The sequence below is a fragment of the Bos taurus genome, chromosome 8 (genome assembly GCF_002263795.3).
Source record: "Bos taurus isolate L1 Dominette 01449 registration number 42190680 breed Hereford chromosome 8, ARS-UCD2.0, whole genome shotgun sequence".
Classification (NCBI taxonomy): domain Eukaryota; kingdom Metazoa; phylum Chordata; class Mammalia; order Artiodactyla; family Bovidae; genus Bos; species Bos taurus.
In genome coordinates this window covers 69,935,298-69,960,286 of record NC_037335.1, presented here as the reverse complement: position 1 = coordinate 69,960,286, position 24,989 = coordinate 69,935,298, and the positions used below count along the sequence as shown (strand labels likewise).

Below are 24,989 nucleotides of genomic sequence, written 5' to 3'. Positions count from 1 at the left end.
AGTAATACAAAGTTGGAGGACTTACTCTTCCCAATCTCAAAACTTACTACAAAGCAACAGTAATTAAGATAGTGTAGTACTAGCAAATCAATGGTGTAGAATTGAGTCCAGAAATAACCTTTACATTGATGGTCTGTTGATTTTTAACAAGGATGTCAGGACAGTTCAACAGAAAAGGAAAGTCTTTTCAACCAACAGTACTGGGATAACTGGATGGCCCCATGCAAAACAATGAAGTAGGACCCTTACCTACACTATGTACTAAAGTTAGAAAGGATCAAAGACCTGAACGTAAAAGCTGAAACTAGAACACTCTAAGTAAAGAAAACAAATGTGAATCTTCCTGACCTTGGATTTGGCAAAGAATTCTTAGATACAAAAACCAAAACCACAAACAACAAAAGAAAACATAGATTCGGCTATTTCAAAATCTAAAACTAATTCTTCAAAGGACACCATGAAGAAAGTGGAAAAAAAAAAATCACAAATGACAGAAAATATTTGCAAAACATATATCTGATTAGGGACTTGTACCCAGAGTATATAAAGAACTCTTACAACTCAACAGTTAAAAGAACATCAAGTTTTTAAATGGGCTAACAATTTGAATGGATGTTTCTCCAGAAAAGATACACAAATGACTAATAAACACCAAAAAAGATGCTCAACATCATACTCATACATGCCACAACATGGCTAATCATAGAAAACATTTTGCTCAGTGAAAGAAGCCAAGACAAAAGGCCACATGTTATATAATTCTGTTTATGTGAAATATCCAGAATTGGCAAATCCTTAGAGACTGAAAGTGTCTTTCGGGTACACTACAAAATGGTTCGGTTCAGTTCAGTTCAGTTCAGTTTAGTCACTCAGTCGTGTCCGACTCTTTGTGACCCCATGAACCGCAGCACGCCAGGCCTCCCTGTCCATCACCAACTCCCGGAGTCCATCCAAACCCTTGTCCATTGAGTCGGTGATGCCATCCAACCATCTCATCCTCTGTCGTCCCCTTCTTCTCCTGCCCTCATTCTTGCCCAGCATCAGGGTCTTTTCAAATGAGTCAGCTCTTCGCATCAGGTGGCCAAAGTATTGGAGTTTCTGCTTCAACATCAGTCCTACCAGTGCACACCCAGGACTGATCTCCTTTAGGATGGACTGGTTAGATCTCCTTGCAGTCCAAGGGACTCTCAAAAGTCTTCTCCAGCGCCACAGTTCAAAAGCATCAATTCTTCGGTGCTCAGCTTTCTTTATAGTCCAACTTTCACATCCATATATGACCACTGGAAAAACCATAGCCTTGACTGGATGGACTTTTGTTGACAAAGTAATGTCTCTGCTTTTTACTATGCTGTCTAGGTTGGTCATAACTTTGCTTCCAAGGAGTAAGCATCTTTTAATTTCATGGCTGCAGTCACCATCTGCAGTGATTTTGGAGCTCAGAAAAATAAAGTCAGCCACTGTTTCTCCATCTATTTGCCATGAAGTGATGGGACTGGATGCCATGAACTTAGTTTTCTGAATGTTGAGCTTTAAATGGTGAATGACTGCTAATAGATACAGAGTTTCCTTTTGGGTGATGAAAATGTTCTAAAATTAGTTAGTGGTGGGAATTCTCTGGCAATCCAGTGGTTAGGACTCTGCTTTCACTGCCAAGGCTGCAGGTCCAATCCCTGCTCCGGGAACTAAGATCCCACAAGCTGCACAGCATGGCCAAAAATAAAATAAAGGTAGTGATGAGAGTTGTACAAGTCTGTGAATATACCCAAAACACCAAATTGTACACTTATAAAAGAATGAATTTTACAGAATGTGAATTTCATCTCATAAAGTTGTTTTTTAAAATTAATAAAGCAGGTTCTGAGTAGAGGTGACAGGCTGTGGGATTTGTGAGAGAGAAACTAGGTATATATAGTATAATATAATGTATCTATAATATATAGCACATTATACATTATAATGTGTAATATGCATCTAGTTTTATCTCTCTTAAAATCCTACAAGAAACACAATTAAGTGATTTTTTAAAAATCATGAATCTACAAATTCAAGGAAAATAGAGACATCAACAACACTTGGTTTTCATTTGTTTCTATGCATATTTTGATTTCTTTTTTTATTTCTTCTGTGATTTGTTGGTTATTCAGAAGTGTGTTGTTCAGCCTCCATATGTTGGAATTTTTAATAGTTTTATTCCTGTAATTGACATCTAATCTTACTGCATTGTGATCAGAAAAGATGCTTGGAATGATTTCAATTTTTTTGAATTTACCAAGGCTAGATTTATGGCCCAGGATATGATCTGTCCTGGAGAAGGTTCCGTGGGCACTTAAGAAAAAGGTGAAATTCATTGTTTTCATGTGAAATGTCCTATAGATATTAATTAGGTCTAACTGGTCCATTGTATCATTTAAAGTTTGTATTTCCTTGCTAATTTTCTGTTTAGTTGATCTATCCATAGGTGTGAGTGGGGTATTAAAGTCTCCCACTATTATTGTGTTATTGTTAATTTCCCCTTTCATACTTGTTAGCATTTGCCTTACATATTTCGGTGTTCCCTATGTTGGGTGCATGTATATTTATAATTGTTGTATCTTCTTCTTGGAATGATCCTTTGATCATTATGTAGTATCCTTCTTTATCTCTTTTCACAGCCTTTATTTAAAAGTCTATTTTATCTGATATGAGTATTGCTACTCCTGCTTTCTTTTGGTCTCCATTTGCGTGAAATATCTTTTTCCAGCCCTTCACTTTCAGTCTGTATGTGTCCCTTGTTTTGAGGTGGGTCTCTTATAGACAGCATATATGGGGTCTTGTTTTTGTATCCATTCAGCCAGTCTTTGTCTTTTGATTGGGGCATTCAACCCATTTACATTTAAGGTAATTATTTATAAGTATGATCCCATTGTCATTTACTTTGTTGTTTTGGGTTCAAGTTTATACACCTTTTCTGTGTTTCCTGTCTTGCAAAAAAAAAAAAAAAAAAAAGACCCTATTTTTAAAGCAAACTTCATATATATTTTTTATAACCTTTGTGATTTTGTTCTGTTTGTTTTTTAAATATTGTATTTTTGAGAGTCTAACCTCTACTCTAGATTTTTAATCTTCACTTTTTGGTATTTGTTATCAACAACACTTGGGGTTTAGAATGCAGTTACGTTGGGTAATGGACTTAGCATTTCCTAGGAAGCCAGATCATGAACTAGCATTCAGGAAAACCAAGAACTTCTGTTATAAAATCCTCAAAGGTTCAGGAACTGGTGGCCCTGGACACCTCTAGAAGTGAAGTAAAGCCAAACACTCAGGTTAGGAAGACTGGTTGAAAGCTGCCTGTGAAAAAGTTGAGAGTCCTACCATCTCCTCCCCAAGTCCATTTCCCCAGAGACTGTCCCCTCCTCACCCTCGCAGAAGAATGAAGGGGCTGTACCCTGGAGAGTGTGAAGCAGAGAGTTTCTCTACAAGGGCACACAAAGGTGGATTTACTGTGTGAAACTAATAAAGCTTTAACTTCAGGGCCCCTTGCTTACATGGACTTTGTCCAGGGCCCTGGTAGGAAACCTAGCCATGTGTGCAAATAATCCTATTTCCATAAACTTTGGAAATGTATTTATACTGCACTCAGTTAATACCTCTGCCTTCTCTTCTTCCATTCTCTTTTTTTTTTACTAATTTTTTTTTTTAGTACGGTTGATTTATAATGTTGTGTTAGTTTCTGCTGTAGAGCAAAGTGAATCAGTTGTACAAACACATGCATCCACTCTTTTTTAGATTCTGTTTCCATGTAGGTTGTGTGTGTGTAGGTTGCCATGTAGGTCAGTCACGTCCAACTCTTTGTGACCCCGTGGACTATGGCCCACTAGGCTCCTCTGTCCATGGGATTTTTCAGGCAAAAATACTGGAGTGGGTTGTCATTTCCTTTTCAGGGGATCTTCCCAACCCAGGGATCAAACCTGAGTCTCCTGCATCTCCTGAATTGGCAGGCAGGTTTTTTGTTTTCTTTTTTTTTTTTTTTTAAACACTGAGCCACCTGCGAGGCCCCCCTAACACATTATTACAGAGTATTTAGTAGAGTTCCCTGTGCTACACATTAAGTCCTTATTGCTTAGTTATCTATTTTACATGTAGTAGTATGTATATGTCAGTCCCAAACTCCCAATTTATTCCTCCCTGATCTTTTTACCTTGGTAACCATAAGTTTGTTTTCTACATCTGACTCAGTTTCTGTTTTGTAAAAGGTTCATCTGTACCATTTTTTTAGATTCCACATAAAAGCGATATCGTATGATGTTTGTCTTTGTCTGACTTCACTCGGTATTATAATCTCTAGGTCCTCCTTTTTCTTCTATATACTATCCTTCATGTCAGGCAGCTTAGAATAGCCTAGACCTTTTTTGAGATGGGACAGGGTTGGGGTGGGGGGATGTTGAATTGAAAGTTTGCTGTTTTGACTTCAATTTGTAAGGAGATTTTTGGAAATCTTTAATAAGCCAAGTGAGAAATTGCAGACTCCCTAAGTTGGAAATATACAAAGGATATACCTTTTTCGGTCATCTTCAAGTTTATTTTATAGTTAAAAGGAAAATTCGATAAAAATAAAACACAAAACAAGTGACAAAGGGGAGCAATGAAATCATAGATATTATTCTGAAATCAAGTAAAGTGTAACAAAACAATGTCACATTGTGCCGAAAGCTAGCAATTCATTAAGAGGATAGGTCAGTTTTAAATAGAAGTGATGATTATTTGATAATCCAGCTAATGAAGAGGAGGAGCAAATCATATGAACGTGTTGCTAAAACATTTAAATTTCTAGTGGATTTAACATGAAAGACATAACAAAGAAAACCTAAAACTCATGGTATGCCCTCCTACAAGGACATCAGTGACAAGCCAGTTTTTTCTCATTAATTCAGAGAGCATTTAAGATTAGTCATTGTACAAGAAAATCTGAAATGTGCCCTGAAATCTTACAGTTTACTTATGAAAGAAACATGAGATTTTCATAAATTTTACAACAGTCCTAAAATTTATATTATATTTATATGTTACCAGTAAGCTGCATAAAAAAGCTTTTCTAAACTGTCAGTAATAGAAAACAAATTTCAATCAACGCCACTGGAAAAAAGGCTGAATTATCTTTCTTTTCTCTCTAAGAAAATGATTTATCAAGTCTGTGTCATATGAAGAGGCAATCATAGACTATGCAGCCAAAAAAAAAAAATGTAGAGAAGTAAATATAAAGGTGTGTCAGGCAGATGATTAATAAAAATATTAGGTTATTCTTGATTTTCTGATGTTCATGTTATTTGTCAGGTTTTATAACTTGTAATTTATTATGCTCTTTTCTCTGTCTAAATAAACATTCACTTTCAGACCTAATTTTACATTTGCAGCTTTGGAATCTCTTTAAAAGGGCATGCAGAATTGTGTAAGCTTCAGGGCCACAACACCTAGACCCACTTCAGGTACAGGTGAGGGTAGGACTTCACAGGGGATGAAGTGGATGAATGCATATGGAGTGCTGACACACCCTTTCCCCACATGCACACACACAGGGCCTCGTCTACTCCCGGAGATCCCAGAACAGTGAGCTGGGTCTTTATATCCAGTGGATGGGAGTGGAAAAATCTTCTCTAAGGAATTTCACCTCCCTCAGAGAAAAGACCAGATACTGACATCAAGGATCCCCTATAAGACTTCTCAGCCAGATCATCCTACACAATAGACAGACACTATTCATGTACTCACAGCTGCCTTTTGGCTCCTAGTCATATATTCGAGAAGATAACCAAGAACTACTGTTCATCCAAGGGACGTATTTAATGTGAAAAACAGAGACTAAAACAAACCAGAAAAGCAACTTGAAGGGAAACTGAGACTCTAAAGGAAGAGGAAGCTCTTTTCAAAGCTCTCATTGAAAGTTTCAGATAAAGCATCTGGTAAGTAAAAACAGGTTACTCTTTTTTTTTTTTTTTGACAGTTAACTTCTTTATTAAATAACAAGCTATAAGAAATTTAAGCACAAAATCCCAAATACATTAATGATTAAAGGACACGAAGAGAAATTCACAGCAAAAACACACAATATAAACATTTGGAAAAAGGTTAAGCTTCTCTAGGAATAAAAAAAAAAATAGTTTCATAATTGATGTATGAAATTAGGGAGAAAATTCAAATGTATAAGCACTGCCTGGCAAGAATGAACGCAATGGCCACCCTCACATCCCCAGTTACACTGAATTGCTACATGTTTGGAAAACAATGGAGCAAATGAACTAGGATCTTTGGTGATACTTACTCATGTTTAACCAGAAGAACCGTTGGAAATGAAAAACATGATAGCAGAAATGAAAATCTCTTTAGAAATATTAAAAAGTAAGGAAACGTTGAAAAAAAACAGAAATTAGAGGACCAACCAAGGTCAACATCAGAATTAGAAATTTTTTTAAAAGGCAAACAGAAAATGGGAGTGGGTCAACAACAACAAAGTCTCCTTTAATCCAAGAACTAAAGATTATAAATGGCCAACTTGACAGAGTCCTGTGAATACCCCAGCACAACGGATAAAAACACCACAAGGTGAAATTCTGCACTGCAGAGGACGCACATCTGATCCTCGAAGCTTGCATGAAGAAAATAAAAAGCAGATCCCATGCAAAGGTTTGGGAATCGGAGTGGCTTCAGACTTCACCACCTAAACGGTACTGGGAAAAGAGAAGCCAAGGAACCAGTGCCTTTGAGATTCTGGAAGAAGTCATTCCTAGCCTACAATTCTATACCCAGTCCAACTAACTATAGCGTGAGGATAGGATAAAAAGAGTTTGGGTTGTGCTGGCTCAAAAATGATCTCCAGGACTTCTTTGATGGTCCAGTGGATAAGACTCCACACTCCCAATGCAGAGGGCCCGGATTCAATCCCTGGTCAGAGAACTAGATTCCACATCCTTCAACTAAGACCTGGCACAACCAAATAAAAACACATATTTTTAAATGATCTCCCTCACACTTTACGCACCCAAATGAGGAGTAAACCAAGAAAGGGGAAGACCCATAGTCCAGGTGGAGAAGCTCCTAGGAGAGAAGCCAAAGAAATCCCTGTAAAGATGGTGATGGGAGAGCCCAGGAGGAGAGGTAGTCCATCCAGACTAGGTTCAACGCTCCAGTAGAGACTTTCAGGAAGGGGAGATGATAGAACACCTAATACAAGGGAATGTACTGCGTAGATTTAGACAATTGAGAGAGGATTAGGGCTAAACAGAGAAAATTAAGCATGTGAAAGTAAAAACTATTTTTAGGGAAACTTATGCAGTGTTCCGAGTTTTGTGTTGCTGTGTAACAGATTACCTCCCTCCCCCACCCCTCCACCCTACCACCAACAGTGCCTCCCAGCAATGCCAGTTTCTGATTGTCAGGAATTTGCGAGTGGCTCATCTGGGGAGGGAACTCTGCTGTCTCCTGAAGATGTGGCTGAGGCTGAACAGTCTGCTGGCTGCCACACGAAGGAAGGAAAACAAATCACATTATGTTCCTAATAGTGTATTTCATATGAATCTAACCAGATCACAGTATAACTCTATTGAGAAGACAGAGTTGCAAATATGCCTTTGGTAATAGGGGTGAAGACCCAAAAGAGGTGCATGTGTTTGTTTAGTTAAATCTTCTTCCACGATAAAAAGTCAGTAGCTAGGACCTGAAACCTAATAATCAACGAGGGGCAATGCTCACATTTTCTATTTAAATATGCAAAGGTACCTATCAAAAAACAACAACAAAAAAAGAACAGCCAAGTTAGAAGTGCTCATCTCAAGCAACTGAGTGAGACTGGGGAGCCTAGAACCTAATGTTTTGCTTAGCAAATATTGTTCCCTTATTAAACAATGCACATGTATAGCTTTGATAAGAGCAAAGCTTAAAGAGGAAGTCATAAAAGTAATAAAGTAAATCTAGATGAATTTTTCTTGTTGGGGTGGAGGAGGCAGGTCTTTTTAGGACATCAAAAGAAGAAATCATAAAGGAAAAAGATAGACTTGGTCATTTTGACTTCATACTAATTAAAACCCTCTGTATGTTAAACACACACACACACACACACACGTAAAATGGAGAGGGAAACAAGTAAGGCAGGAAAAGAATCCTGATACACTGTCCAAAGTATCATATACTTTGAAATAAACTATTTCAGTCCTTTAAAAATATGTAAACTGTTTGAATCTGTCTCAGGGTCCATTTGGCAAGTGAATCAAAACCTTGAACCTGCAGGTGTCCTTTGACCCAGCAATTCCAACTAATTGTAACTAATCCTTGATGTGCCCAAAGATTTAGCCATTCATTTTCATTTTCAAGAGAAGAAAAACTTGAAGCAGTTGAAATGAACAGTGAGTGATGTGAGCACAAAAAGAAAACTAGTGGTACAGTTGATTAATGAAATACTAGTTAGCGCTTAAAAGTCAGGCTAATTATTACACAGAGTGAAGTCAGAAAGAGAAAACAAATGTCATATTTTAACACATACATGTGGAATCTAAAGATGGTGCTGATGAATGTAGAAAGGTGGTGCAGGGCAGCAATGGAGATGCTGACGTAGAGAACCGACTTATGAACACGGGGGAGGGAAAGACTAGGATGAATGGAGACAGAAGCGTGGAAACATATACGTTACCATATGTAAAATAGATAGCCAGTGGGAATCTGGTGAGTGACTTGGAACTCAAACCAAGGCTCTGCGACAACCTAGAGGGTTGGGGTGGGGTGGGAGGGAGGTTCAGAGGGAGAGAATATATGTATACCTATCACTGATTCATGTTGATGTATGGCAGAAACCAATACAATATTGTAAAGCAGTTATCCTTCAATTAGAAACAATATAAATTAATTCAAATAATAAAAAAGAAAAAGGCCAATGAAAACTAAATTGGCGTATAAAAACACTCCTGATATATGGTCCCTTTATATTTTAAAAGTTGTGTAAGTAATGCATACGTGTACACACTCATGTACACTGAGATTCGAGGTGGTACTTTTTCTCTGGGATTTTGTGTGTTTGTATCTGTGTTGTGTTCTTCATAGTTTTCCAAGTTTTTGACACTGATCAGGTGTTATTTTTATAGTCAAGAAAAAAGAGTAAGTTTTTTCTTAAGCTTATTTGAGAAATAAGGAAAGTGCAAAGAAGAGAACAGTAATCATATTCTCACCACCCGGAATTAACTACTAACATTTGGCATATCTGCTTCAAGCTTTGTTTTGTTTTGTGTTTTTGTTTTTTTTTTTCCTGCAAATGTTAAAATATAATTAACACCAAAACGTTAACCTTGGTTGTCTTTCGATAGGAGACTGGGGGCTGTTGGGGTTTTTTCTTTTTCTTTTCCCCTTCTTTCTCTCTCTTTTTTCTCTCTTCTAGGCTTTTTTGTATTTCTTAAGTTTTCTCTGATGAGCATGTTTACTTTTTAAAGAGATGAACTGTAATCAACTGTAAAAGGTAGAATATTTTTAAATGCCAAATAAAGTCATCGACATTTCAAAGAAGGTCAGCAAAGTTTGAGACTCAGAACAGCTTTGATGAAACCAGGAGAAGGAAAGGGTTCCCTGTGGGTGGGATGGCTGTATGTCCCAGTTGCCCCAAGTTTTATACCTTTTGTCCTGATGAAATTGTAAATGACAGTGTTGATGCTAAAAAAAAAAAAAAAAATGGACGTCCCACTTTGGGACAGGGAGTTAGGATTTGGGGAATAAATGGACAGCCACTTGGCTGAATCAAGGTGGTAGCTGTATTGGCTGAAAGAGAAAGGAAGCTAAAAGGCAGAGCGAGACCATATTATAGAGGCACAGTGACTGCTGGTTTCGGAAGTTCCTTCACCAGTTCTAGGGCTGGTGCAGGAAATGTACACAATGAGCATCTTTTTGTCCAGAAAGCAAGGAAGTACTAACAAAACACACACACACTGATGTGGGTGTGTCAGAAGGACACAGGAGCCAACTAGAGGAGCTCCCAAAGCTGGAACAGTTGGAAGAACAAATAAAGTAGTATTGGATTATAACTCATATAAAATAAGTATGCATTTAAACTGATACAAATGACTGAATAAATAAATAAACGAAGAACAGAATTCTCCCGTGCAGAATCCCAAATAACTTGTGCCAATACTCTGCCCTCCAGGAGGTGGAGTATAACTCCTTAAGTATGGGCTGTTCCATAGTGGCTTCCTTCCAAAGAGGGGAGGGGGCATACCAGGGTGTGGGGGTGGGAAGTGACCATAGAGTGGAGAATCCTGGGAAACACTGCTTCAGCCCAGTGACCGAGGCTCACGTCAACTGTAAGAAGTCACACTGAGAGACTTCCCTGGCAGTCCAGTGGTTCAGACCGCGCCTTCCAGTGCAGGGGGTGCAAGTTGGATCCCTGGTCGGGGAGCTAAGATCCTACATGCCTCGAGGCCAAAAAAAAAGGCAAAACATAGATCAGAAGAAATATTGTTTACAAAGTAAAGAGGTTTTAGAAAATTCCAATGGTAAATTTTTTTTTTTTTTTTCCCAGAAAGTCACATTGATAGCTCAAACCCTCAGTGTGATGTGGCGAGAACGGCATTTTTACTTCTTCCCCCTACAACCCGTAACCCCAATCCAGTCATGAGAAAAAGAGCAGACAAACCAACCAAGGGACCGTCCATAGAATACCTGACCAGCACTCCTGAAAATGGTCAGGGTCATCAGAAAACAGGGAAGGTCTGAGAAAAGATCAAGAGGAGGCTAAGGAGACTTAAACTAAATGGAATGCAGTAGCCTGGCTAGGATCCTGAACTTCAAATGGACCTGAGGTCAAACTAAGGGAATCTGAATCAAGCATAGACTGATATCTCAGGATTGGCTTCTTAATAGTAATAAATATACCATACAACTGTAAGAAGTTAATAATAAGGGAAACTGGGTGTGGAATATATGGAGCTAGGGACTGTCTTCACAGTTCTGTAAACCTAAACCTTTTAAAATTAAAAGTAACTTTTTTAAAAGAAAAGCATTCTTCAGGCAGGGAGATGGCTTTTGAAGAGGTGAACTGAAACCTGATCAGATTTGAATGATAAAGTTATAGGTGATTGTCAGGTGCTGACAGTGAGGTTACAGAGACCTGGCTCCGTCTACACGGTGCACGTAGCCTCTTGTGTGTAGAAGCACCCCTTTCAGCACCAGCCTCCTTCTCCTGATAACACGGTCCTCTTTTCGTTTCCTGTCTCATAACCATGAACCCTTTGTAAAATCCATAGTATTTTAGGATGAGGTATTGTGGTCAGATGGTTTTTCATAATTTCTTCAAATACACGTGAAGGAACATGTTTGTGTGAAAGAGTATTACATTCTGAGTAGCTGAGAGAAATATGGACAAATCGAGGCCCTGACAGTTTGTTCTGCGTCCTGTCGTCGCATGACCCTGGGCTCGTCACTGTGCCCCTCCATATCTCCTTCTCCATCCACCAAATGAGAGGGTTGAACTGGAAAAATTTCTATGGTAACTCGCAGCTCTAAAAATACCGTGATTCTAAATTAAGATTTAGAGAGAGAGAGGCTGTGGCACCACAAATAATAGAATCGAAGTTCCTAATTCCTTTGTCTCTAGTTGGTGGTAATGTGTGTGTGTGAGTTGCTCAGTCATGTCCGACTCCTGCGACCCCATGCATTGTAGCCTGCATGTGGGCCCCTCTGTCCATGGGGCTTCCCAGGCCAGAGTATTGGAGTGGGCTGCCATTCCCTTCTCCAGGGGCTCTTCCCAACCCAGGGATGGAACCCAGGTCTCCCGCATTGCAGGCGAATTCTTTGCCATCGGAGCCACCAGGGAGGCAGTAGTACTAGACGCCGAGTTAGAATCTCTTTGACGACTGCTCTGAGTCGTGTTTAGAATTCTCATCCTGCTCCCCACATTCTTGGAAGGGAGAATTCAGTGTAGAATTCAAGTTTTAGATAAGCTGAAAGGGCCATCTAGTCCAACTCCTTTGTTTTATAGTTTGTCTAAGAAACTAGTCAGAGGCAGAGACCAGGGTTTCAGATTCCTGAAACCTTTTATACAGCTTTTTATAGGCCGTATGCTTGCCACAGAGTGGGATCAGTCCTTTTGCAATGCCACCAGGACCTCATTTGCACTGTTACCAAAATGGTCCTTGAAGGCAGTGTCTCACTGTCCAAAACCATTGTGTCAATCAGCTTGAGTCCCTGATCTGGGGAAAAGTAACTGGGGGGAGGGGGAGGAGTCTAAGGCTCTCCTCTTAACCTGTCTTCTTCAGGTCTGAGAAAGGGAAATGGCAGTTTCATTTTTTTTCCCTTTCCTTTTTGGTTCCATCACTTCCCTTTCCCTGGTAATGACACAGCCAGAGCTGATTTGTTTACAGAAGCCACGTGAATGAGCCAGCCCCCAAAGGGTTAACACTCCCAAATTATGGGGCTGGGTTAACAATAAACAGGATGTCCTCCAGAAATTAAATTTAAACCACTGTGACTCAGGCTGGCCCATCCTCTCAACCAGATCGTTGTCTGGGGTTATTATCGGTGGTTAATTATACCATTGGGTTTAGTGGCAGTGTTGGTCAGTGCGGGCCAGAAGTCAGGCTCCAGGAGAGGGATGTGTGTAGGGAGGGGGTGAGGGATGCAGTGGGAGCGGGAGGTTTGAATGGAAGGGACCCACTGGTCCTGAGCCTGGAAGGAGAGCATTGAGGGGGGTCCAGCCCGCACCCCGAGGGCTCTTCCCTGAGCTGATCCCAGCCAGGAAGGCTTCCCTGCCTCCTGCCTCGGTAGGAGAAGCCTGTGCTTCTGTAGCTGTTGGGTTGCCTTGTGGCTTCTTTAAGTCTCAGAATTATAGGATCGTAGAATTTTCAGCACCTGAAGGAAGCTTGTAGACTTGTAGACTCCCAGTTTAACCCTCTGGTTTCCCAGAGTAGGAGATTAAGTCCTGGCACAGTCCTGGTGAAGGGCAGCCTGTCCGTGAGAGGGGAGGTGGGGTTAGAGTCTTCCACCACGACCTTCCTCCCGTCAGGGCAAGCTGTCTTCCATTTCCAGGTGGACAACCTGAGGGGCCGAGCTTCCCAGCAAGTTCGAGCCAACCTTGAGCTGAATTCAGATTCTTCACCAAGCTAGCTTTATTTAGATGTTGTCAGTTCTTGCGGGACATAACCCAGCCTGACTGATCCTTAATGCCCCTGCAGTTTGTCATCTCTCCCCAGCCCCACAAGAAGCTCTCCACAGTTTTAGAATTTCCTTGGTGGTCCAGTGACTAAGACTCCATGCTCTCAATGCAGGAGGCCTGGGTTCAACCCCTGGTCAGGGAACTAGATCCCACATGCTGCAATGAAGACCCAGTGCAACCAAATATATAAATAAAGATATATTTTTAAAATCAGCTTTAAAAAAAAAAGAAGCCCTCTACAGTGTGTCTCTCTGTAGAAAAATAGGGAAGCACCTACTACAGATGAGAGTGGGGTTTTTGTTTGTTTGTCGTCTATGTATTTATTTATTTGGGAGGAGATGATAGTGGGTTTTGTGGTGGTTTTTTAAAGGCACGTTTTCAAGGATGAGAACTCTCCAGGTGAGCATGTGACCTCTCTGCCCTAGCCGCTCCCCAAGACGCAAGCTTTGTAGCGACTGTTACTAGTACAGTGCCTCGCTTTCCTGGCTTCACCTTTGCAGTGTATTTAGACAACAGACAGTAGTGCTCAGGGGCATCTCCACCTGTGTGTCCGTGGAGGACCATTGCCCTGGAGCCCAGCCTGGCTGCTGATGGTCTTTGACCCGCAGTCATGTGGTATGAATGCCCTGAGGTGAGGCACCCCTTCCAGGGGAGAAGTGGCCATACCTCATTGAATCTTTTCAGCCACATCCTTCCCCATTTCTCCTAACTTCCCTCTTCATCTCTCTCTGTCTCTCTCACAGGATTCCTTTCAAGATTGGGCAGCCCAAGAAACAGATTGTCCCCAAAACAGTGAGTAACCAGTTCTTTGACTCCAAGACTCACGTGGCCTTTGTATAGAACTGGAGCTTTGACTCAGCGGGTCGTGGGACTGGAGAAGCAGAACCGGGGCCTTATTATTCCCAGTCGTGTCACTCTAGGACCTCGCATTGGTAGGGGCTTGCAGGGCCCTCCTGTCCCAGGACACTTTATTCCCTCAAGTCAGCCTGGGCCCCTCCCCCTCGTTATGGAGGTGGCAGACGTGGGTCACAAGGTGAGGACGGACACCCCGCTTCTGAGCAGCCTGTCACAGGGGTCTGGTTGTGACAACCTGCACTTTACTGAAAGCATTCATGAAATTCAGCAGGGATGTGTCCCAGACCTATATGTCCGGCCTCCTCAGGCTGCGTAAAATCCCAGGGAGCCTCCCTGGGATGCCCAGGTCCCCTTCTCTCTGCTGCCACATTCATTCTTAGGCAGGACCCAGAGCCACTCAGAGGAAGGGCATGATTGACTCCTACCCTCTTATGAAAAAGCAGAGACATCATTTTGCTGACAGAGGTCCATATAGTCAAAGCTATGGTTTTTCCAGTAGTCATGTTCGGGTATGAGACTTGAACCATGAAGAATGCTGAGCACTGAAGAATTGAAGCTTTTGAACTGTGGTGCTGGAGAAGATTCTTGAGTCCCTTGGATGGCAGGGAGATCAAACCAGTCAATCCTAAAGGAAATCAACCCTGAATATTCATTGGAAGGAGTGATGCTGAAGCTCCAATACTCTGGCCACCTGATATGAAGAGCCAAGTCATTAGAAAAGACCCCGATGCTGGGAAAGACTAAGGGCAGGAGAAGAAAGGGACAACAGTGGATGAGATGGTTGGATGGCATCATTGACTGAATGGACATGAGTTTGAGTAAACTCTGGGAGATGGAGAAGGACAGGGAAGCCTGACTTGCTACAGTCCATGGGGTCTCAAAGAGTCATACATGACTTAGCGACTCATCAACAGCAACCCTCTTGTAAGCTCACAGTTTTTATCCCCATTTTATCATCCCAACAGAAGAGGAGGAAAATCTAGATTCTTAGAAAGTTGGAACTGTGGGACTTCTCTGGTGGTCCAGTGATTAGGACTCTGCTTCCACTGCAGGGGGCACAGGTTCAGTCCCTGGTCAGGGAACTGAGATCCCACATGCCACAGCCTTAGAGACTGTCCAGTCCAGCCTTCAGTTTTCCTGATAAGGAGACCAGTGGCCGTAGAGTTGGGGTGACTTTCCAAGGTCTTAACCTAATTCTGACGGAGCTGGAGTTAGGACTCGCGTTCAGGACCCTTGCCATGGCTTTGTGTGCTCTCACTTGGGCTGTGAAGACCTGAGGTTTTGAAATTCTCGTCAGGAATGGCCTCTTTAACCCCTCACCCACAAATCTGAGTAAGACTCCTAAGGGTCTAATGTGGGAGACCGTAACTGTAAGCCTAGCACTGGTCAGCCTGCTGGAGGCTCTGCACTGTCTTCCCAGCCACTGGCAGTTCTTGTCTTAATAACCTTGGCTCAGGACTCAGAACCAGAGAAAGCAATGGCACCCCACTCCAGTACCCTTGCCTGGAGAATCCCATGGATGGAGGAGCCTGGTGGGCTGCAGTCCATGGGGTCGCACAGAGTCGGCCACGACTGAAGCGACTTAGCAGCAAAAGCAGGACTCAGGACTGGGTTTGGCAGCAAGGGAAGTTCTGAGCACATCTGAGCACTGGCTTCATCTTTGGGAAATCCACCATCAGGTCACTTAGAAGGAAATGGGCCTGCATTAAAAGACCCCTCCTGTTTTTCAAGCAAAGGCAGGCCAGGGACAGACTCAGAGCTTACCTCCCATGCAGAGGCTGAGCAGCTGTGGAGGCTGAGGAGCGGAGAATCTGGGCGTGCTGCAGCTGGCCACAGGAAGTGGGAAGGTGTGGCTTTGAGTCTCCAGAGTTTAATCCAGGGCAGATCTGAAAGGGAAGTGGTTTCAAGAAGGGTCTTTTATTCCCAGCACTCACTACCAAAAAACAAGCAAAGAAACAAAAATGACTCCTAACATCCCAGCCTTTATCAAAATAGCCTTTGTCCTCCGTGGAAAAGTATAGACGAGAATGAAGTTTCTAGCTTCCTTGGCAGACTTCATTGTTGGAAAGTCTCTGGGTCTTCTGTTTGGGGGAATGGCCAGGACTCCCCAGAGGAAGGGCAGATGGCAGACTCAGTGCCCGTGGATGGGCCCAAGGCCTCCCTCTTCCCTTCCTAGAGTCCGTCGTGTTTGGGACAGAATTGCAGTCCTCTCACTCCTGGCGTCAGCTCCTCCAGACAGACTGGGTAGCACTGAGTGGATTTGTAAGCTTCTCTGTCTGGATTCCCGTCCCGGCCCTGCCACATGCTGCCTGTGAGCCTCAGCAAGTTCCTTATCCTCTCTGAGCCTTTGTTTCGGGGGTTGTGTGTGTGTGTGTGTGTGTGTGTGTGTGTATGTATGTGTGTGTGTGTGTGTGTGTTTTTGGTCAAGCCACGCTGCTGCATATGAGGTCTTAGTTCCCCAACCAGGGATCAAACCCCACCCCCTTCCTGCATTGAAAGTTTGGAGTTTTAACCACTGGACTGCCAAGGAAGCCCTTCTGATCCTTCATTTTCTCTTTGGTGAAGTGAGGATGTTACTAGCTCCTATGTCATTGATGTGTGATGTATCTCACAGGAGGAGCAGATGAAGCACTTAACACAGTACCTGGCAGGTAGTGAGCTTTCAGCAAGTACGCACTACATAACGAGATGATAGCTGACGTGGCTGCATAAACCACCAAGGACCCAGCCTGTCCCAAACAGCTGGATTCCCCACTGCAACCAAACGGTCCAGTCACCTGGGCCTTCAGTCTCTCAAGAGGAAATCAGAGCCAACTCATGGCTTGGAATAGAGGCCTTTGATTCCTCAACTCCCCAGAGGCACTGAATCTGTGGAGCTAGACCCTGCCTCTTTGGAGTCTCCCTCCACCCCACCAGCCCCCTCCTGGCCCCCACACAGGCCCAAGCCGTGCAGTTGTCTCAGCATCTCTGGCAGCTGCCCCCGAACTCGGGTGACGCACTCTGTTTTTCCAGGCCCTCTCGGGGAGGGAACAGATGTGGCTGCCTGGGTTATTGGAAGTCGCGGCACCCTTGTCATGGGAAGAAGTGCTCATGTTATCTTCAGGGAGTTCCAGGAGTTTTCTTGGCTTGAGGCACCCAACCATCAGACACAAAGAAAGCATTGTGCCTTTGCCCTCCCCATTCTCCTGTGCCCAGGTTATTGACACAAACCCCAGGGTTGTCAAAGCTTTGGCTGGGAGGGTGTGTTCTCTGCAGGGGCTGACCCCTGGGACAGAAATGGAAGGATGGGCACTCGCCCACCTCCTACTCCTCAGCTTCTGCTTAGTCCCCTCCCGCTGCCCCAGCCCATCAAGGAGCTGTAGTGTCTTGGTACAGAAAAGAAACTGTACCTCCCTCTATAGCCTGGAAGATGGAAGACTTCTTTTTTTTTCTTTTTTTTAATATTTATTTGGTCTCACCAGGTCTTAGTTGCAGCATATGAGATCTTAGTTCCCTGACCAGGGATTGAACCCGGACCGCCCGCATCTGGAGCGTAGAGTCTTAGCCACTGGACCACCAAGGATGTCCCAGACTTTGGCCTTTAAAGCAAGGCTTTCCCTGGGCCTCACACACGCCCAGAGTCCCAGCGAGGCAGGCAGGCATTCTGGAAGGTCAAAGTAGATGGGAGTCACAGCAGGTTGATCCCTCCCTTGAGAACTGTTTCCACACACAAAGTGAAGGGACCCTTTGTAACAAATCTAAGAGAGGCTGCTTCCTGGAAGGGGAGTTTCTCAGCTGGCCCAGGGTTTCTGTTTCCCCACCTCAGCTTATAGCCCCAGGATGTGAGCCTGGCCCTGCCCATGGGCCTCCCTGTCTTCCCCATGCATGTGAGTGGGCAGAAATTCTGCTCCATACTCACTTAACAACCACTGAGTTCCTACCATGCGGCAGTCTGGCCCAGGCCCTGGAGATGAGCCATGAGCCGCTCAGCCCCTCTGGCCACCCTGAGCCTCCATGAATGCCGAGGCGGTCTTGGTGCTTGATCCTCCCAGCGCTGACCTCGCCAGCCAGACCTGACCCGCTGACGGTCACACACATGTGTTTACACTTGCATTGTTGACTGGGGTCCAGTTGCCTTTTTGGCAAAGGCATTGGGCGTCCAAAGATGTTCAAATCTTTTGTGTTTGGCTCCTTTCCTCAGCACGGATACACCTTGGAACGAGACTTCATTGTGTCCCTTGATCCCCTAAGCCATCGTCTGAGAGTCTAGAATCCGGGTGCTATGCCTCTTAGATCTTTCCCCAGGGGACCAGAGACCTCCGAAACAGTGAGCTGTGGAAGTAGCCCCAGGTGGCTACCAGAGACAGGAGGTGAAGCATCCTTGACCTTCTCTTAGGCTGTCAGTGTGTAGAGCAAAAGCCCTGAGTTCCCACCCGACACACCTCTGTGCTTCCAGCGTAAGATCCCCAAGTTTTTCTCCTGAGCCAGTTGGAAACCTTCAGCCCTTCTACGTGCAAGGACCAGCAGTGGTACCCAGGGAGACCAGGTTCCCTGACACCCCGCACAGCACCCTGGGGATTGCACAAGAGTGTGCTGCAAGCCAGGCCTTCGCCTCCTTTTCCCCCTTCCCCCACCCCCACTCCCCGCCACCTCCCGGGGTCCCTCCTGTCTGCGCTTGATCTTCAGGAGAACAAACTCGGGCCATGGTGACCTTCATTTCAATTATGTTTTTTTGGCCAAAAAATGCCTGTAAGATGTGAAGACTCTGCTGGGGCACCAGTGACGAGGCTTTTTGTTTGTTTTGGGAGTTTGATTTCTTTTTGTTTGTGCCAAGTGGCTTATGGGGTCTTAGTTCCCGGACCAGGGATTGAACCTGGGCCCTCTGCATTGGGAGTTCATAGTCTTAGCCACAGGACCACCAGGCAAGTCCTGTGAATGTAGTTTTTTTTTTTTTTTAAAGACCTAAGCTAGCATTCTGCATTCTAGCCCTGCTATCCCACAAAGTAGGCCTGTGTCCTGAAGTAAATCACTCCCTCTGGCAGCATGCTCCTCACTTATCCCATGAAATCCTTGGCCCGGATAATGTTCTGCTAGTCTGTGACTGTGTTGAATTTACCTCCATCCAGATGTGGAGCGTGAGGCCCGTGTGGGGGAACAGCATATGAGTCTTTGATGATAACTACAGATTTGTGTGCCTCACCTCTAACCTGTATGTCCAGTGACAGGATTTAGGGCTCTCCCTAGCAGGAGTCTCTGGGTGGCAGCCAGGAAGGCCCTCTCGGAGGTCATGGCCTCAGTTCATCAGCTGGGGCTTTCCTCACTTTGGTAGCATGACAGTTAAGGGCACAGACCTGCGAGCCGGGCTGCCTTGTCCGTATTCAAACCCTAGGCCTCCCGCTCAGTAGCGGTGTGACCTTGATCAGCTGACACCCTTCTGTCCCAGGGACCTCAGTGTGGTGAGGGCCCTCAGCACACCTGCCTGCCAAGTGACTGATGGAGGACAAGCCAGCTCTGGGAACGTGCGGGGAGCAGTTAGGCCTCCTTGGGAGAGTATAAAGCAGAGGCGAGGCTCAGTCCTCCCATGGGACTCCACTGGCCACTCTGCTGAGACCACCGCCTGGGCCCCGCGTGACCAATGGGGAGATCAGGCTCTAGAAGTGCGGGTGACTTTCCTCACTTCACCTGCCATGTCAGGGAATTGGAGTCCAGGCACACACCCACTCAGTTTAAATATCGAGGAAACCTGGTAACTCATCCAGAGTTTAGATAGCCTTACTGAGTCAATAATGATATTTGTGATGGGCCTAAGTATCCCAGTGCACAGAGGGTGATCCTGTGTCTTTTACGATCCACCTGAACCTCTCAGGCTCAGGACTTGTGAGGAAACCGGGTTGGGAGGGGACTGGTTTCCACCTGCTTTCTTCCAAGCCTGGGTGAGGAGTTTCTGCACACTCTGAGCCCCTTACCTGCCCCCCTCCACCCATGGGGAGGGCAGGGGAGGGGTGTCGGGAGCACAGCCCAGCCTCACTCCCTGCAGGGGCAGACAGAGCTGAGATCCGCTGGTACCTGCCTGGCTGGCCCGTCTGGGAGGGGAGGCCTTCACCCTAAATCAAACAATTAATTTGGGAACACAAGGCTCCTGTGTCATGAGCGGTGCTTGTGTGGACTGGATGGCGTTGTTTTCTGCAGAAGGGGTGGCTGGGAGGGCGGGCCGGGAGTTTCGTAGGTGGCAGATTTTTTCCAACGTGCTGTCAGTCTTCTAGTGATTGAGTTATCACTTCCTTTTTAGGTGGAGAGAGACTTTGAACGAGAGTATGGAAAACTCCAGCAGTGAGTGTCAGCCCTGAGAAGGGTGGGCGGGAAGGGGGTTCTGCTCGGGAAAGGAAAGACTCTCCTGCCCAGTCTCACTTCCCACATCACCTCATCCACTGACCGACCATCCTGTCGGCACCCCGGGAGCCAGGGCAGTTCAGTCCACCACTGGCCAGAAATTCTGTCCTGAGGTGGCCGCCTAATAGTCATTATCTCGTAGCCTTTGGGTGTGTGGCCTCGAGCCAGGCTTGTAGTGGCCCTTCGGTCAGTAGGAACATCCTCGCAGAGCAGGGCTCCTCCTCCTCCTCCTGGCAGGAGCCCTGAGTCCCACATAGGGTACAGCTCAGATGGGTGGGCGAACAGGGGCAGAGGCAGCCGGGCGATGCCAGGTTCCAGGCCCATACTGCTGCCTTGCAGGCTGGAGGAGCAGACCAAAAGGCTGCAGAAGGACATGAAGAAGAGCACGGACGCCGACCTGGGTAGGTGACCCCTCCCCCGCACTCAGCCTGGATGGGAGAAAGGCAGAGGTGGTCGCCCTCCTCACTCAGTCCCTGTAGGGCTGGCTTTGAAGAAGCTGCACTTAGCAGTTGCCCCACAGATGTCCCTGAGAAGTGGCATGAGGCCACATTTCACTTAGCAAACTACCGCTCTCTTCTTTCCCTGGAACATCAGCCACCACCAGCAACAGGTGGAGGCCAGCTTCTGGGGTCTGTGCCCCAGAACCTCCTGCCAGAGCTCATCCAAGGGATGGGAGGTTCTGGCCGTGACCTCCCCCACTCTCCTGTCCTGGTGTCTCCACACGGTGTATAGCAAGCCACAGGTCTGAGTTTGAGTCCATCCATTATTTGTTTTGTACGAGTTAGTTCCGAGTCACCTGGAGTCCATCTTTCTTTGTGGCTCCTACTGTCTTCCCAGCAGGAGATGCTGCGGCCTGGGCTTCCTTTCCCTCCTGCTTCCCCATACTCCTCAGAATGTGAATGGAAGGAATAGAACATCAGGGATCTGTGAGGTGGATTCTGACTGTAGAGAGCACAGGTTTTTAACAAATAAACCAAGATAAACGGCCAACCTCTGGGGCCTCAGATTCCTGACCTCTTCCGTCCCAAGTCAGAAGCGGAGTCTGGGCAGAGAAAGCCCTCCTTACACAGTGGTGCCCTCACCCATCACAAAGCCTGCGTCCCCCAGTCCAGGCAGCCTCACACCCTGGCAGCTGGTGCGTCAGAGGCAGTGAGTGCCCGCTGTAGTGCGGATGGCCTGGCCCACCCCCAGGCTCTGAGTCATCAGGTCTGGGCAAGGCCTGAAAATCTGTGTTTCTAGCCAATTCCCAGGCAGCACTGATGCTGCTGGTCCAGGGACCCCACTTTGAAAACTACTGCCCCAGACAGTGGGGGGGGGGGGGGGAATCAGATTATGCCTTTCCTGGTCTTGGAAATCCCTGAGCTGGTGCCTAGACAGGATCTCACGTCTGAAGCTGTGGGTCCAAAATATGATCAAGGAGGCGTGACCAGTCCCCGCTGGGTCCTCATCAACCCTGGCATTCCCGGGTTGTGTTAAGGCCCTAGAGACTCATGTGGGGTCTGAGACCTCGAGCTGTCCAAGGTACAAAGCCCACCAAAGCCTCCTGGTTTGTACTGGTCTGGCCATGCCCCTCGCCTGACCCTGCAGAGCTAGGGTGAGGGCTGTGAGCTGCTCCAGTGGAGCGCGGGGGGCCCTCTGTTCATGCAGGCCAGTCATATCTCAGAGTGGAGTTCCAGACCCAGTGCCACCCTGCAGATACTCACTTTTCATTCACTTCAGGTGGTTCTAGCAAAGAGACACCACATGAAGATGTGGCATCTGTAGGAAAGAAAAGGAAAATTGGGAAGAAAGTCTTCCCACCTGACCTTTGCCTTTTGGGGATTTTTCCTCAACTATTAAAAAAAAAGGTGGAAGAAATTTTTCAAAAACATTTCTAGATTTGTCCAGGTTTTTTCATCTTTTAGTGATGTTGTCTGCAGCCATTTCATGATCCAGTCAAGGTGCATGAGTTTGTGCCTAAACCTACAAAGTTATCTACTTTTTTTTTTTTTTTTAAGAGGGTTTTTCCCTCCATTGCTTCAACATCTCTGGGAGGTTTACATTTCCAGTCATCTCATATTTTGCCCTTCAGCTGGGGGGATCTGCAGCACACTCCCAGAGTCAAGAGAAATCAAGGTGCTTATTACAATAGCGTGCTTTGGTTTAATTGGCAGCATTTTTTTTTCTCTCTTTAATGGCTTATACAGTAATGGCATGTCTTACAATTGACAGCATCTTTAATGTAATGACATAAAATAGTAAGAAATAGTTCAAAGATTTGTTTTCCCCTGAGCCCCTGAAACTGGTACAGGCGCTACAGGGCAAACAAGGCCCTTCTCCAGCCTTTCCGACCCCTCCGGGATTTTGTTTGCTGGTAATAGAGGCCTGAAAAAGTCTATGGGGCCAAGAACTCCAACACTGCCAACAGGTTGCCTCGCCACACCAAATCCTGCCAAGTTTTGTCAATAAAGTTTTATTGGAACACAGCCACACCCATTCTTTCGGTATCACCTGTGGCAGAGTTGAGTTGTTGGAAGTCTAAAATCTCGTCTGTAGCCCTGTACAGTACCTTTGCCTCCCTGATGTAGATACTGTTTTACTTTTTACGTGAGGGAGCCCCAAACAAGCCTCACATCCAAACTGCTTGGAGATTTTTTCGAACACATATTCCTGGATTCCAAGCTTACTGAAATAAATCTTTAGAGCTAAGAAATGTGGATTCCTTACAGCTTCCCATCCACATGATTCTGTTAGAATCTAGAGTTTGGAAAATAGGTCATTGCAGCAGGTAAATCTGCTCAGAAGAATTCCCACAAGCAGCATCCGATGAACGTTAGCAGCGTCAGGCACGCATGTTATATGCCATGAGGACCAATGCCTGGTGCCTCTGGGGTAACTGTGGTTTTGATGGCCTGTGGCCATGGGTGGAGGTCATCCAGGTGCAAGACTCTGGCCCCAGGAAGGACAGGGAGCCTGCAGACAAGACCTTGAAGCCTGTCCTGTCATCAATTCACTGAACTTTGATCTCTTAAAGCCATGTCTAAATCCGCTGTGAAGATATCCTTGGACTTGCTCTCCAACCCCCTCTGCGAGCAAGACCAGGACTTTCTGAACATGGTGACTGCCCTGGACACAGCCATGAAGCGGATGGATGCCTTCAACCAGGAAAAGGTGACTGGGGTCTCTGCCCACCCCCCACATTCCACGGCTTGTGGAATCTTAGTTCCCCAACCAGGAATAAAACCTATTCCCCCTTCAGTGGAAGTGCAGTCTTGAACCACTGGAGCACCAGGGGATTTCCAGGGTGACTGAGGGGTTGGTCTTCCCCCTTCTCAAGGCTTCTGTCTGGGAGAAGTGCTACATGGAGTCTTTGCGGAGGCTCAATCTCTCCGGGCGCCTCAGTGTCCCAGCCCTGTGAGCTCTGTCCTGGCCACCGTGCCCTTGCAATGGGTCCTTGCCATGGCTCCTGTGAGCTCACGTCACTCACCATGAGGCCACAGAGGAGATTCAGGCCAGCTCTGCCCACCTGCACCCATAGCCCCTCAGACTCATTGTGGCTACCCACCCAGCCTCCCCACCAGACACGGCCACATTTGGCCTTCCAGACCCTGGTCCACAGGATGAGAACTGCCATGAGACAAGACAGTGCCTCTGGTCGCCCTTCAGGCTCCCTGCTCATCGTCTCTGCCTTGCTCCTTCAACAGTTAGGGGTGCTCCTCCCTGCCTGGAGCTCTCAGGGCACCCCTGTCAGGCCCATTTCCTTTCTCTTTTCCCCTTTGGGGAAGAGTCGAGCCTCCCCCGAGTCTTGACACCACCTGGTTTTTCTTTCAACAGGTGAACCAGATACAGAAGACTGTGATTGAACCCTTAAAAAAGTGAGTAAAAGTCGTGGGGTCCTTGGACCTCAGGGCATGTACTGAAAAGGCAGTTCAGCTAGCCACTTGGGAACTGAATATCATTTCTATTAACCTGTCCCCAGAGTCACTGGGCAGACAGGAAGCTCCGGGGGACACCGGTGGCCTGTCCTGGGGCCCTGGGGTTGACACTCGGGGTGGCTGCAGAGCACCCCACGTGGCCGGGAGTGCTCAGTGACGACAGGACCCACCTGCCCCTCCACGGCAGCCGGCTGGCGCCCCCGCGGTCTTTCCGTGGTGTTGTCCCTTTGTTCCTGATGGGCCAGAGCTTGTGGGGTTAAGCTAGCAGAGATCTTGGCCAGCCCTCAGCGGAGATGAGCGAGGCCTTTCATCTCAACCGGGCTGGGAGAGCAGCTGCCTGCAGCACCCGGCTCTTAAAATGTGGGGGTGGCCACTCACAGGGAGGGGCACAGCCGCCTGGGAAGGTCCCCCAACTCGTGACCTGTCAGGGTCAGAAATTCTTGTGTGAGGCTCAACTTCAGTCTGGCAGGCTCTGGTCAGTGATCAGACAGGCCTATTCCCTGGGTCCCCTGAGGTGGGGGGGTGGGACAGCGGTGGGGAGGACAGGCAGGAACATTGCCTTGAAGCTCCCGAATCACTTCATCTTCCTCCCTGGCCTCTCCCAGCCCAGCTCTGACCTAGAAAGGCTCCCGCGCCAGCCCAGCAGCTGCTCTTTATTACCTCTTCCGTGGTGGTCCCTGGCCGTTGCCTCACCA

At 46.1% G+C, this 24,989-nt stretch overlaps 1 protein-coding gene across 4 annotated transcripts in view; it reads left to right on the top strand.

Annotated features, from left to right (window-relative positions):
- BIN3 (bridging integrator 3) overlaps positions 1–24,989 on the top strand; it is a 50,562-nt gene that overhangs the window by 13,578 nt on the left and 11,995 nt on the right. The window contains 5 exon segments of one of the 4 annotated variants that reach the window (NM_001075299.2): positions 13,900–13,948; positions 20,280–20,320; positions 20,720–20,781; positions 23,394–23,530; positions 24,194–24,234. In NM_001075299.2, the coding sequence (NP_001068767.1) occupies positions 13,900–13,948; positions 20,280–20,320; positions 20,720–20,781; positions 23,394–23,530; positions 24,194–24,234 (330 nt within the window). 4 annotated transcript variants of the gene reach the window in all.